At 53.8% G+C, this 14,617-nt stretch overlaps 1 protein-coding gene across 1 annotated transcript; it reads left to right on the top strand.

The window, feature by feature from the left end:
- The first annotated feature begins 4,881 nt into the window (after positions 1-4,881).
- LOC136302598 (histone H3-like centromeric protein A) lies at positions 4,882-14,413 on the top strand. The gene is made up of 4 exons (XM_066206065.1): positions 4,882-4,957; positions 12,314-12,405; positions 13,560-13,637; positions 14,279-14,413. The coding sequence occupies exons 1-4, from the start codon at positions 4,882-4,884 to the stop codon at positions 14,411-14,413; spliced, it is 381 nt and encodes a 126-aa protein (XP_066062162.1).
- Positions 14,414-14,617: the final 204 nt, after the last annotated feature.

Raw genomic sequence — 14,617 nt, 5'->3', positions numbered from 1 at the left:
AAGAATAGCAGGTACAACAGTGTCCTATTGGCAACATGACACTGGACTTCAGGACCCCGTTCATGAGCTGATCCATGATCTGGACAACTGGGCGTGCTCAGCAAGACTCACTAACCCTTCAATAGCCCTGCATGGCCCCTGCCTGAGTCCCATGGACAGTGGACACTGACAGTGGACTGACAGTGAATGAAGCCACACCATCACGGAGTGCTGCCATGCTGGGCATGTTAGAACTTCAGTATGAGTGGGAGTCCAAGGCAGCAAAATGGTGCCGCCACAGACATTGCCAATGCATTCTTCTCCATTCCTCTGTCAGCAATTCCCAGCCTGGGGGCCCCTCTATGGGCCCCCAGCCCTGAGGCTCCCTCAATTGGGGCCTTAGCCTTCCTGTGGCCCCCTGCCCACACAAGTGGGCTTGGTGGCCATCTTGCTTAGTGCCACCCTCAGGTCCAGGGGTGTCGCAATGGGACACGCAATAAAGATACTTGACTCCAGTCAGAAGGCAGTAGAAATCAGAAGGCTTTATTTACAATTCATTCAGCCCTTTTATAACACGCTGTGCTAAGAAGGCACGTTATTGGTCCATAGGAGTAACCCCTCTCCCATTGGCTAAGTAACAGAAATAGCAAACAACCCCTGTTACAGGAAAGGAATATTGTTTGCACAAGGGGTTTTTTGGGGAAAAAGAAAACTTGAAAAGTTTCCCTTGAGAAGAGCTAGCTCTTCTCAAGCTCAGAAAATATTGAGTCCACACTGGGGGTTCCTGGTGAAGGGGGAGCAGGGGCTGACGATGGAGCTCAGTGCCCAGTCACATGGGGGGAATGTCCCACTTTCAGGGGGGTCTCAATCTTATGGGGAGGGAGTGTCCAGTCCAATGATGGGTCCCCTAATCCCGTGGGAGGAGGGGGTGTGTGTCCAAATCCCATGAGGAAGGTCTCAGTTCCAGGAAGATAAATCAGTTACATGTGAGGGTCTCAAGGCCATTAATTTGGTGGGGGGGGTGTCCCCAACCCAATCCCGTGCAGAGGGGCCCAGATCCCTGGGTAGGGGAATGTGTGAAGGGGAATGTGTATCCCCTGTCCCATCAGTGGGGCCCCAAAAATGAAGTGGAGGAAGGATGCTCTTGCCCCATCCTGTTTGCCACACTTTTGGGGCCCTCCCCTGCATTCAGGGTGTTCCCTCCCTCTATTTTTTGTATCCCAGAGGAACACAAGACCACTAGAGGGATGTCCCAGCTGGCCACGAAGAGTCCTGGCACCTCCTGCCACAGGGCACAAACACTGGGGGATGGGGGTTAGGGTGGGAACATGGGGAACACACGCAATACTGGGGACACATGGGAGACATGAGGACATTGTGGCATATGTGGAGGGACAGATGGGACATGAGGGACCTTGTGGACATATGTACATGAGGGAGATGAGGGGACATGGGGACACAGGGTGGCAGTACTGTGTCTATGGGGAGGGGCGGTGTTGGAAATTATGTAACTTCTAAAATTTTTAACTACCTTTAGTCAGGGGTTTTGTTCATCTTTGCCCAGGGGGAAAGGAACTTTCTTTTCAAAAGACTGTTTGCTGAGCAAGGCCTGATGAGCTTGATGTTTCAATGGACTGGTAGCTGCCAGAGGATGCTCAAGAGATAAATGACCATCAATGCCTGAACATCCTTCCTGGTGTGTCAGAGACACCTGGTCTGGGAAAAGATCGGTAAGAGAACAAAGAACAAGGACCTAATTAGCATTGGAGGCAAAGTGATCAATAACCAATAGGAAACCAAATACAAAGAACTGTGTAACTTGTGGCCAATGAAAATTGCACCAATGAATTTTTCTGGGTTTTGACTGTTTAAGTATGTGAAAAATCTAGTAAACAGCTGTGTGTGATGGAATGGTTTTCTCTGCACAACCCAAGCAATATATGGATGAAATTATTTTCAGAATAAAGTAATGCCTTAATTCTCTAATACTAAAAATGTTGTTGGAGACTCTTTGTTTTTCCCGCAGTTTTGGTGACAGCAGGACAGTGCCTCCATGTTCCTCCATATCCCCCCACATCACCTGTGTGTCCTTTTTCCTCCAGATGGGTTTTATGGACAGCTGCAACCCTCAACTGATCCCCACTGGCCACAAGGAGGCACTGGGAGCTACTGGGACCGTGCTGGGAGCAACTGGAGGATGCTGGAACCATGGTGGGGGTACTGGGATCACAACTGGCGTAACTAGGATCATACAGGGAACGACTGGAACCATGCTGGATAGTGACAGGGAGTAAGGAGAATCATACTGGGGGTGAATGGGAGCAACTGGGATCATGCTGGTATCATAGTGGGAATGACTAGGATCATACAGGGAATGACTAGAACCATACTGGAGGTGAAGGGGAGCCACTGAGATCAGGGCCAGAAGGATCCAGCAAACTCCAGGCCTTGGTGCTGGGACAGGCCTGGAACAGATTCCCTGGGGGGAGCCCATGGCACGGACAGGAAAACCAGGGCATTGGGAACCGCCAGGGCTTGGGAAAGGCAGGTCCTGCCTGACTCACCTGATTTGCTGTCCCCACGTGGCCCAAGTGGATGTTGGACATGTATGGGTGTGTCTGCCTGAAGCTCAGCAAAGCCTTTGGCACTGCCTCCACCTCCCTGCCTCTCCTGGAGCACCTGCAGCTCCTGGCTGGGACAGGTGCCTCTCACTGGGAACACCTGGCTGGTGGCCAGGCCAAGGAGGGGTGGGAATGGGGCCACAGCCAGCTGGGGCTGGGCACTGCTGGGATTCCCCAGGGCTCAATGTTGGGGCTGGTCCTGTTCAACATCTTCATCTGTGACTTGGACAAGGGGATTGAGGGCACACTCAGGAAGTTCACAGATCACACCAACTTGGGTGGAAGTGTGCATCTGCTGAAGAACAGGAAGCTCTGCAGAGGGATCAGGACAGGCTGCACTGATGGGCCAAGAATAATGGTGTAAGAGTCGAAAAAGCCAAGTGCTGGGTCACAACAACCCCATGGAATGCTCCAGGCTGGGAAAGGAATGGCTTGAGAGCTGCTCAACAGGAAGGAATTTGGGACTGCTGGTTGGCAGCCAGCTGGATTTGAGCCAGTGTGTGCCCAGGTGGGCAAGAAGGCCAGTGGCATCTGGCCTGGATCAGGAATGGTGTGGCCACCAGGACCAGGGCAGTGATTGGAGGCCCCACCTTGAGTCCTGTGGGCCCAGTTCTGACCCCTCACTGCAAGAGAGACATTGAGCGGCTGGAGCGTGTCCAGGGAAGGGAATGGAGCTGGTGAAGGGCCTGGAGCACCAGGAGCGGCTGAGGGAGCTGTGGGGGCTCAGCCTGGAGAAAAGGAGACTCAGGGGAGACCTTCTGGCTCTGCACAACTCCCTGACAGGAGGCGACAGCCAGGCGAGGTTAGGCTCTGCTTCCAGGAAAAAAGGGACAGGACAAGAGGAAATGGCCTGAAGCTGTGCCAGGGGAGGTTCGGGTTGGACATCAGGAAGAATTTCTTCAAAGAAAAGGTTGTCAGGCATTGAAATGGGCTGCCAAGGGAGGTGGTGGAGGCCCCATCCCTGGAGGAGTTCAAGTAACAACTAGACACGGCATTCAGCGTGATGGTCGAGTCATAAGGTAGAAGGTGGTCAGATGTTTGACTCAGTCTTGGAGGGATTTTCCAGCCTCAGTGATTCCGTGAAATGGGTGTGTGGTGGCCCACTGGAAGGACTGGGAGGAACTGTAGGATTTAGGGGGACAACTGGGATGACTAGTGTTAGAAACTGGGAGGTTCAATGGTGTCAAATGGGGATGTGATGGCCCGCTGGGAGAACTGAGGGGCAGCTAGGTGACCTGGGTGAACAGCTAGGGGCAACTGGAAGGCCTGATGGGGTCAAATGAGGGGTGGGGTGGCCCACTGGGAAAACTGGGGGTAAACCGGCAGGTCTGTGAGGCAATGTCCTGAAGAGACCCCAAAGCCCACATGGGTCACCGTAGCTTCACTAACCCCCCAATCTGCTTCTCCCAGTGGATTTCATGGACAGTTGTAACCCTTGACTGACCCCTACTGGTTACTGGGAGGCACAGGGAGCTACTGGGACCATGTTTGGAGCCAACTGAAGACACACTGGGAGCAAATGGAAGATGCTGGAACCATGTTGGAGGTACTAAGACCACAAGTGGGGCAACTAGAATCATACAGGGAACAACTGGAATCATGCTGGGTTCGTACTGGCAATGTCTGTAACCACACTGGGGGCAACCAGTATCATTCTGGGAGTGACTGGGATCATAGTGGGATCATTCTAGTAGGGACAGGAATTGATTTGGACCATTGGGGATGTGACAGGGATCATACTGGGAGCCGTTCTGTTCATACTGGACTCACACTGGGAGTGACTGGAAGGCACTAGAATCATATGGTGGGGGACTGGCATCACACTGGGATCATTCTGGGAGTAACTGGAACCACGTGGATAACCGGGAGCAACGGGAACTACACTGGGAGTGACTGGGATCACACTGGGACGATAACCGAGACTCCGCTGGGAGCGCCAAGGCGCGAGGTGCCCGGGGCGGGGCCATGCAGATTTATGCTAATGAGCCCACGGCTGCCGCGGCACCATCGAGTCGCGGCGCCCGGCGGGGCAGAGCGGTGGCGCGTGGGAGGAAGTGATGTCAGGAGCGGCGTGGCGCGGCGGGAGATTTGAACGGCGCGGTGGATCCCGAGCGTGAGGTCCCGGGCGGGGAGCGGGAGGACTCGGGGGGCCCCGGGGGTGGCGTGGGGGGCCCCGGACACCGGAGTCCGCCCTGACCCCCCCTTCCCCCTCCGCCTGGTCCCCTCCAGCCCTGCCGGACGCCTGGAATCGCCCTGACCCCGCGGTGGACTCAGCTGCACCATGCCCCGCCCCAAGCTCACCCCAAGACGGCGCGGCTGCCCCGCAAGCCCCCCACCGCCCCGGCCGTGGGCACGCAGTGACTGAGGGGACGAGGACTCCCCTTATAGACACCCCCTCTGGACCTCCCACGTCGAGGCCTCTTTTAGACCCCCCTCCAGAGCTCTTATGGACCCCACTATAGAGCTCCCCTTATAAACCCTCCCCCGCCCCCCCACCTGTACCCTATATACCTGTATACCTGTGCCCTATATACCCCTGCCATCACCCATAGTCACCCCACACGCCCTCTCCCCTATAGCTCCCTATACCCTGTGCCCTATAACCCCCGTACTCCCTGCCTCCTGTAGCTCCCCTGTATCGGCCATCACTGTAGCTCCCTATAGATCCCTGTTGGGGTTTAGGTTTGTTCTTTTTTTCTCTAAAGAATTTTTTCCCCACAAGTTACCAAGGAGACCAAGTGTTGGATACTTGAGAGTACTTAACCAAAACAAAGAGGTGGACAAAAGGTGGAAGGGGGAGATAACGCAGGTAAAAGACAAAGCTTGAGGCAGCTGCGTGCTTTTCTTCTTCCGGCGTTCGGGGAGACGCGTGTCTGCCGCTCCTCGAGGATCTCAGCCGCCGCAAAGCACGCCGAGTGGAGAACGGCTGTTGCTGGCTGGAGGAGTTTCACTGTGGCCAAAGGGATCCAGTCCTGGGAAATCTACTATCACCGGTTCGACCTGAATCCTGAGTTTTTCTCTGCCGCTCGCGTAAGCTGGGCCGCTTTCTGCCTCGCCTTCGAGCTTCTTCGGCGCTGCTCCTCTTGCTGCAGCGTGACCCTGCACCCCCTGCGCTGCCGGGACATCCTGCCCCTGCCTGCTGGGACACCCTGCCATCCTAGCTACCAGCCCGGGACTTTTCCACTGTTTCAGCTTGGTGCTCTGAGGATCCTGCAGGGACACCGAAACCAAACTGCCCTGGGTTTTGTGAAACAAAGCCCTCAAGGTTCTTGGTACTGTTGTCGTTTGTCATTAATGCTGTAGTTGTTTGGTGGGGGGGGGGAGTTGTTTTTTTTTTTGTTGTGTTTGTTTGCTTTGTATTACATACTAGTAAAGAACTGCTATTCCTATTTCCCAAATCTTTGCCAAAGAGCCTCTGATTGTAATTTTACCTAGCAGATACCTGTCTTCCTAAACCAAGACAGAGACTTGTGAAGCTTCTCTTCTCTTCAAGTGTGGGGCTTGAGGGCACTGAGAAAAGAAAAGGGAAGAGAAATAGTAGTTCTTAACTAACCTAGTACTTTCTTTTGTGTGCGTTGGATATAAAAACCTCATTAGGCTGCATCATGTGGTCTAACTTAGCCTGGTTTGGGTGGCATGTGGTTGTGGCTGTATTCCTTCCATTTGCAGGCCCTTATCTAAACATGGGCCCTATAACTAAGGCTACTGTGACTGTCATCCAGTTTATTTTATGGCTTAATAAGGTGAAGAACTCATGGATTTTTAATTTCCTCTGGAAGGCAGGCACATGGATTCAGGGCTATCGTACACTAACTGCGTGTTTTTGGAGTTACTTTAACAATGGTACCTACTGTGAGGAAATGACACCGGGGGAAGTTTCTTTTTCCCAACCCTTTACCCATCTCTTTTGGTCTGCCCCACCAGTTTTTGAAGGGTTTAAATCCTCTCTGAATGCTAATGATATCATACAATGGCTGGTGCTGCTAATAGGCATATTCTATTTAGCATTCAGAGATAAGGGAAGATTGACCTGGATAACCACCCTGATACCTACCCCACAGAACAGGGATGATACCCCAGAGCCTGACTCTGCCCCACAGCCTGCCTCAGAAAGGACCCACCCGGATTGCGTTGAGGTTCTGGTAAAAGAGATAGGCCAAATGCTGAAGGACTACATTTCCCCAGATCATGAAAAACCCTCCCCCTGCCCCGAGAAGGCAGAGACTGATGGTGCAGCAGTGGAACCCACAGACGTTACAACTGTCCAGGTTCCAGCTGAACCACAAGGGCAGCCACAGCCAGCAGCAGTCGCCCCTGTGGAAACAAGGAAGTGTAAAGTGAAATCGTCAGATCCTGGTATTAAGGATAAGAAAGGAGGGTCCTCACAGTCCACAGAAGAGCCACAGGTTGAGATCATCACTGAGTCCCTGACATATGAAAGTCTACGTAATCTGCAAAAAGATATTGCACGATGAGGACGTGAGGCTTATACAGCCTGGCTACTTCGAGTCTGGGACCTTATGGGTACAGGTGTGCAACTGGATAGTGCTGAAGCAAGGAATTTGGGACCCTTGACCCAGGACTCAGGTATAAATCAGGTATTTGTAAGAGAGCAAAGGCCCCTTCCCCTTTGGGAACGACTTCTAATGAGTGTGAGAGAGAGATTTGTCCACAGAGACAGAATGCAAGAGCACAACAATAGAATGCGATGGAAGACCCTTGAGGAAGGAATCCAACAGTTGAGAGAAGTGGCAGTATTGGAAGTACTTTTTGGGAGGACCGGACAGCATGATAATGACCCCGACAAGGTTAAATGCACAGGGCACATGTTGTGGAATCTGGCAACTCATGGACCATCCCAATACGCCACATTCATTGCAACAATTAATGCCGAGGATAACCGAGAGACAGTGGGTTCTGTTGCCAACAAGCTCAGAAATTATGAAAGTATGATCAGTGGCCCAATGCAGGCTCATGTCTCTGCGGTGGTGAAGGAACTCAAAGAGGAGATGAGGGAAATGAGAGAGGAGATGAGAAGAAACAGTTCCCATGTAGCACCGGTGCGAGTCACAGGCCCCAGAATCAGAGCCCAACATCCCCCAGCGAGAGAGAGAGGGTACACCCCTCAAGCTGACCTGTGGTTTTATCTGCGGGACCATGGGGAGGACATGGGAGCGTGGCATGGGAAACCTACTTCTGTCCTGGCAGCACGGGTACGTGAGCTCAAGGAGAGAAACGCTAACAGAGGGAGTTCCACTAGAATGAAGGTAGCCTCAGCCTCCCATGAGCAAGCTGCCAGGTATTATGGAGGTGGGAATGCTGTGTCAGATTCCCTCGAAGGAACCTCTACCATGTATGTCCAAGAAGGGAATAATAACCAGTGCTAGAGGGGCCCTGCCTCTAGCCAGGAAGAGGCACGGGAAAATCGGGTTTTTTGGACTGTGTGGATTCGATGGCCTGGCACATCAGAGCCACAAAAATATGAAGCTTTGGTAGATACTGGGTCGCAGTGTACTCTAATGCCATCGGGACATGTGGGGGCAGAACCGATTTCCATTGCCGGGGTGACGGGAGGATCACAGGAATTGACTCTGGTTGAAGCCGAGGTGAGCCTGACCGGGAAGGAGTGGCAGAAACTTCCGATTGGGACCAGCCCAGAGGCTCCATGTATTCTGGGCATAGACTTCCTCAGGAATGGATATTATAAAGACCCTAAAGGACTCAGATGGGCTTTTGGAATAGCTGCTGTGGAGACAGAGAACATTAAGCAGTTGAACACCTTGCCGGGACTATCAGAGAACCCATCTGCAGTGGGACTCCTGAAGGTAGAAGAACAACAAGTACCTGTTGCCACCTCGACAGTGCACCGTCGGCAGTATCGGACAAATCGGGACGCCGTGATCCCCATCCACAAGATGATCCGTGAGCTGGAGAGCCAAGGGGTGGTCAGCAAAACCCACTCACCCTCCAACAGCCCCATCTGGCCTGTGCGCAAGTCTGATGGAGAATGGAGACTGACTGTGGACTATCGTGCATTGAATGAAGTGACTCCACCGCTGAGCGCTGCTGTGCCGGACATGCTGGAACTTCAGTACGAGCTGGAGTCCAAGGCAGCGAGGTGGTATGCCACTATTGACATTGCCAATGCATTTTTCTCCATTCCTCTGGCTGCAGAATGCAGGCCTCAGTTTGCTTTCACCTGGAGGGGCGTGCAGTACACCTGGAACCGGCTGCCCCAGGGGTGGAAACACAGCCCCACCATCTGCCATGGGCTGATCCAGGCTGCACTGGAGAAGGGTGAGGCTCCAGAACATCTACAGTACATCGATGACATCATTGTGTGGGGAAAGACTGCAGCTGAAGTATTCGAGAAAGGAGAGAGGATCATCCAGATTTTGCTGAAAGCCGGGTTTGCCATCAAGAAGAGCAAAGTCAAGGGACCTGCCAGAGAGATCCAGTTCCTGGGAGTAAAGTGGCAAGATGGACGGCGGCAGATCCCCACTGAGGTCATTGATAAGATCACAGCAATGTCTCCACCGACCAGCAAAAAGGAAACACAAGCTTTCCTAAGAGCCATAAGTTTTTGGAGAATGCACATTCCTGAGTACAGTCAGATCGTGAGCCCTCTCTACCTGGTTACCCGCAAGAAGAACAATTTCCACTGAGGCCCTGAACAGCAACAAGCCTTTGCCCAGATCAAGCAGGAGATTGCTCATGCAGTAGCCCTTGGCCCAGTCAGGACGGGACCAGATGTGAAGAATGTGCTTTATTCTGCAGCCGGGAACAACGGTTTGTCCTGGAGCCTTTGGCAGAAGGTGCCAGGGGAGACCCGAGGCCGACCACTGGGATTCTGGAGTCGAAGTTACAGAGGATCTGAAGCCAACTACACTCCCACAGAGAAGGAGATCTTGGCCGCCTATGAAGGAGTTCAAGCCTCCTCAGAAGTGATTTGCACAGAAGCACAACTCCTCTTGGCACCCCGACTACCAGTGCTGGGGTGGATGTTTAAAGGAAAGGCTCCCTCCACGCACCATGCCACTGATGCCACATGGAGCAAATGGACTGCCCTCATCACACAGTGTGACCGTATTGGAAACCCAAATCGCCCTGGGATTTTGGAGATAATTACAAACTGGCCGGAAGGAGAAAACTTCGGTTTCACGGACGAAGAGGAGCAGGTACAAGTGACACGAGCTGAAGAAGCTCCTCCGTACAACCAACTGCCAGCAGAAGAAACACACTACGCTCTTTTCACTGATGGTTCCTGTCGCATCGTGGGAATGAACTGTAAGTGGAAAGCAGCCGTATGGAGCCCCACACGACAGGTTGCAGAAGCCACTGAAGGAGACGGGGGATCAAGTCAGCTTGCTGAACTCAAAGCTGTTCAATTAGCCCTTGACATTGCTGAAAGAGAGAAGTGGCCAAAGCTCTACCTCTACACTGATTCGTGGATGGTAGCCAATGCTCTGTGGGGCTGGCTGGAAAGGTGGAAAAAGGCCAACTGGCAGCGTAGAGGAAAACCAATCTGGGCTGCTGATGAATGGAAGGACGTTGCCACTCGTGTAGAGAAGCTGCCTGTGAAAGTCCGCCATGTAGATGCCCATGTTCCCAAGAGTCGGGCTAATGAAGAACACCAAAACAACAAGCAAGTAGATCAGGCTGCCAAGATAGAAGTGTCAAAGATAGATTTAGATTGGCAACACAAGGGAGAGTTGTTCCTAGCCCGATGGGCCCATGATGCCTCGGGTCATCAGGGCAGAGATGCCACCTATAAGTGGGCCCGAGACCGAGGGGTGGATTTAACCATGGACAGTATTTCTCAGGTTATCCATGACTGTGAGACATGTGCTGCAATCAAGCAAGCCAAGCGGGTGAAGCCCTTATGGTATGGTGGGCGGTGGTCCAAATATAAATATGGGGAAGCCTGGCAGATTGACTACATCACCCTTCCCCAAACCCGCCAGGGCAAGCGTTATGTGCTAACCATAGTGGAAGCCACCACTGGATGTTTGGAGACCTACCCTGTGCCTCATGCTACTGCCCGGAACACCATCCTGGGCCTGGAAAAACAAGTCCTGTGGAGACATGGCACCCCTGAGAGAATCGAGTCGGACAATGGGACTCATTTCAAGAATAGTCTTATAAGCACCTGGGCTAGAGAACATGGCATTGAGTGGGTGTACCATATTCCTTATCATGCACCAGCGGCCAGGAAAGTTGAACGGTGCAATGGCCTGCTTAAAACTACCTTGAAAGCACTGGGTGGGGGAACCTTTAAGAATTGGGATACTAATTTAGCAAAGGCCACCTGGTTGGTGAACACTCGAGGTTCCACCAACCGAGCAGGTCCTGCCCAATCTGAGCCCTTGCAAAAGACAGACGGAGATAAGGTTCCAGTGGTACACATGAGAGGTATGCTGGGAAAAACTGTTTGGATTAATCCTGCCTCCAGCAAAGACAATCCCATCCGTGGGGTTGTCTTCGCTCAGGGACCAGGTTGCACCTGGTGGGTGATGCAAAAGGATGGAGAGACCCGATGCATACCTCAAGGGGACCTTGTTTTGGGGTGAACTACCCATGACAATGTGGCTGTATCCATATTTGCATATATATATGTATTTTTTAACAGTTAAAACTCAATGTAATATGTTGGTATGGGAAAAAAATTCGGGGTGGATAATGTTGGGGGTTAGGTTTGTTCTTTTTTTCTCTAAAGAATTTTTTCCCCACAAGTTACCAAGGAGACCAAGTGTTGGATACTTGAGAGTACTTAACCAAAACAAAGAGGTGGACAAAAGGTGGAAGGGGGAGATAACGCAGGTAAAAGACAAAGCTTGAGGCAGCTGCGTGCTTTTCTTCTTCCGGCGTTCGGGGAGATGCGTGTCTGCCGCTCCTCGAGGATCTCAGCCGCCGCAAAGCACGCCGAGCGGAGAACGGCTGTTGCTGGCTGGAGGAGTTTCACTGTGGCCAAAGGGATCCAGTCCTGGGAAATCTACTATCACCGGTTCGACCTGAATCCTGAGTTTTTCTCTGCCACTCGCGGAAGCTGGGCCGCTTTCTGCCTCGCCTTCGGCTTCTTCGGCGCTGCTCCTCTTGCTGCAGCGTGACCCTGCACCCCCTGCGCTGCCGGGACATCTGGCCCCTGCCTGCCGGGACACCCTGCCATCCCAGCTACCAGCCCGGGACTTTTCCACTGTTTCAGCTTGGTGCTCTGAGGATCCTGCAGGGACACCGAAACCAAACTGCCCTGGGTTTTGTGAAACAAAGCCCTCAAGGTTCTTGGTACTGTTGTCGGTTGTCATTAATGCTGTAGTTGTTTGGTGGGGGGGGGGAGTTGTTTTTTTTTTTGTTGTGTTTGTTTGCTTTGTATTACATACTAGTAAAGAACTGCTATTCCTATTTCCCAAATCTTTGCCAAAGAGCCTCTGATTGTAATTTTACCTAGCAGATACCTGTCTTCCTAAACCAAGACAATCCCTCATGCACGCAATGTTACCCCAGACCTTAGAGATCCCTTATAACCCCCTCAGCTTTCCCCTGTCCCCCCGGCCCTCATAGCCCCCACTCCTTAGATCCCCTATAGGCCCCTGTGTCCTCTCAGGCCCTTTAGATCTCCTATACTCCCCATGTTCCCTTAGAGCCCCCCATCTGTGCCCCCCAGGCCAAATAGATCCTATAAAGCCCGTACAGACCCCCATCCAATGCTCCCCCAGGGCGCCGCCCGGGTCATGGAGCACTGCAGGAGATCCGCAGGTACCAGAGCAGCACCTGCCTGCTGCTGCGCCCCGGCCCCTTCGCCTGCCTGGTGAGAACCCCCCACACCCCAAAATGAACACTCCTGCACCCCAAAATCCCCGGACACCCCAATTTCCCTGATGGAACCTCCCCAGCACCCCCCATGGACTCCCAAACTTCCCTGGGACCACACAGATCATCTCAGATACCCATAAAATCTACTTGGGGTTCCCCAAACCCCTCCAGGACCCCCCCAAATCTACCTCTGGACCTCCAGCATTCTCTGGTATCTCTCAAACCACTCTGGATCCCTTCTCCTGGGATCCCCAAATCCATCTCAGGACACCCTAGATCAACCCTTTTGGGCTCTGCAACCTCTCCCAGAACCTTCCAATCCACCCTGGGATCCTTCAGCTCCCCACAGGACTCCCCCAAATACCCACTGGGACCCTTCAAAAAAATTTAGGACCAAAATCCAAGCCCCAAATCTACCCTGGGACCCCTGAAATCCAACCTGGAACCCTCCAGTCTCCCCTTCGGCCCCATCCCAAACACCCATTGGGACCTTCCAACCCCCTCCAGACCCACCAAGTCACCCCCCAGAAACCCAAATCACTCCCTGGGACTTCTCAGGACCACTCCCTTCCCCCAGGGTCCCCCCTCAACTCTGTTCCAACCCTCCCCATGTCCTTGTCCTCCCCATCCTTGTGACATGGTGGGCCTGTCCTCCCCCAACATCCTTGCATATCTCCCAATGTCCTTCTGTGGTTCTAGACATCCTTGTGTCCCGTAACCTTCAGAGGCTGCATGGGTTGGGTGTTCCCTGTGCCCTGCCCCCTGTGCTGGCACTGTCCCCCCTGTCCCATCGGAGTGTCCCCTCCCTAGGAGAGTGTCCACATGTTCCCATGGCCAAGGGTATTCCCAAGATGTTCCCAGAGTGGTGTGTCCCCCCTGCCTCCCACCTGGGGTCTCTGCAGGGTGTCCCCATCATGATGGGGACATCACTCCTCCCCCACTCCCCAGTGTATCCCCAGATGTTCCTGTCCCCAGCATTCCTGCCCCTGGAATGTCCCCAAGACAGTGTCTCCATGTCACCAGGGTGGTGGCCCCAGCCCGGGTTATCCCCAATGCCCCCACATCCCCTCCATATTGTCCTGATGTCCCTCCACTCCCTGTGACCCCGATGCCCCCATGTACCCCCTCCACATCCCCTCCCTGCTGCAGGTGCAGGAGCTCTGCCTGCTCTTCACCCGCGGGGTGGATTACCACTGGCAGCGCATGGCCCTGCTGGCCCTGCAGGAGGTAGGGGTTGGGGGGCTCAGGCGTGCTGGAGGGGGGGGGTCACAGAGGGGCTGGAGGGGTTCTATGGTTGCTCTGGGGGTGTCCAGGGGGCTTAGGGGGGTGGGGAAGGGGGCTGAGGGGGATCTCATGGGTGGTGAAAAGGTTTCCATGAGGATTGGGGTTCTGTGGATGCTTGCAGGGGGGTCTGTGGGTGCTGGGGGTTCTCTGGGGGACTGGGGAGGTCCAGGAAGGTCTCTTTGGGTGCTTGGATGGGGCTGAGAGGTTTGTTGGGGGTATCTGATGGGAGCTGAGGGGGAGTCTATGGGGGTCTTTATGGGCTGGGGGAGGTCAATGGGTGCTGTACAGGATTCCATGGATGTTGAGAGGGTCCCTGGGAGACCTCTGGGTGCTGGGGGGGGGGGTGTCCCTTATTTTTGGGTTCTGTTGGGGAATGGGGATGGGTCACTTGGTGTTGGTCCCCCATCACACGTTTACAGGCACACATTTACAGGTTTCAGTACCCCCAGTCGCCCGTGGGTGGGTTTGGAAGGACCCTGACCCCTGGGGGTGTGTTTTGGGGGGTTGCTGCCCCCAGGGAGTGCTGTGAGGGTTGGGGTATGCTGGGGGGTTTTGCAGACCCCCCCTCAGGTTTTGGGACACAGGCAGCAGAGGCCTTCCTTGTGCGGCTGCTGGAAGACGGATACCTGTGCTCGCTGCATGCCCACCGAGTCACCCTGTTCCCCAAAGACCTGCAGCTGGCCCGGTGCCTGCGCGGGCTGGAGCAGGGGGGCATCTGAATGGGACCCTCCTGAGCCCCTGCAGAGACCCAACCCCCCAGAGCCCTGTACTGGGACCCCCACCCTGGAGCTCTCTCCTGACAATCTCACACCCTAAACTTACTGGGACCTCCTATGGGACCCTCTAAGCCCCCCAAACCTCAGGGAGCCCAAATATCCCCCCTAAAATCCCAGCCCCGCCCCCACCCACCTGGTTTGGGATAC

This window comes from Chamaea fasciata, unplaced genomic scaffold (genome assembly GCF_029207755.1).
Source record: "Chamaea fasciata isolate MVZ Bird 193981 ecotype frontalis unplaced genomic scaffold, bChaFas1.0.hap1 SCAF_29, whole genome shotgun sequence".
Lineage (NCBI taxonomy): Eukaryota > Metazoa > Chordata > Aves > Passeriformes > Sylviidae > Chamaea > Chamaea fasciata.
Note: the sequence above shows the minus strand (reverse complement) of the source record. Positions and strands in the feature narration are given on the sequence as shown.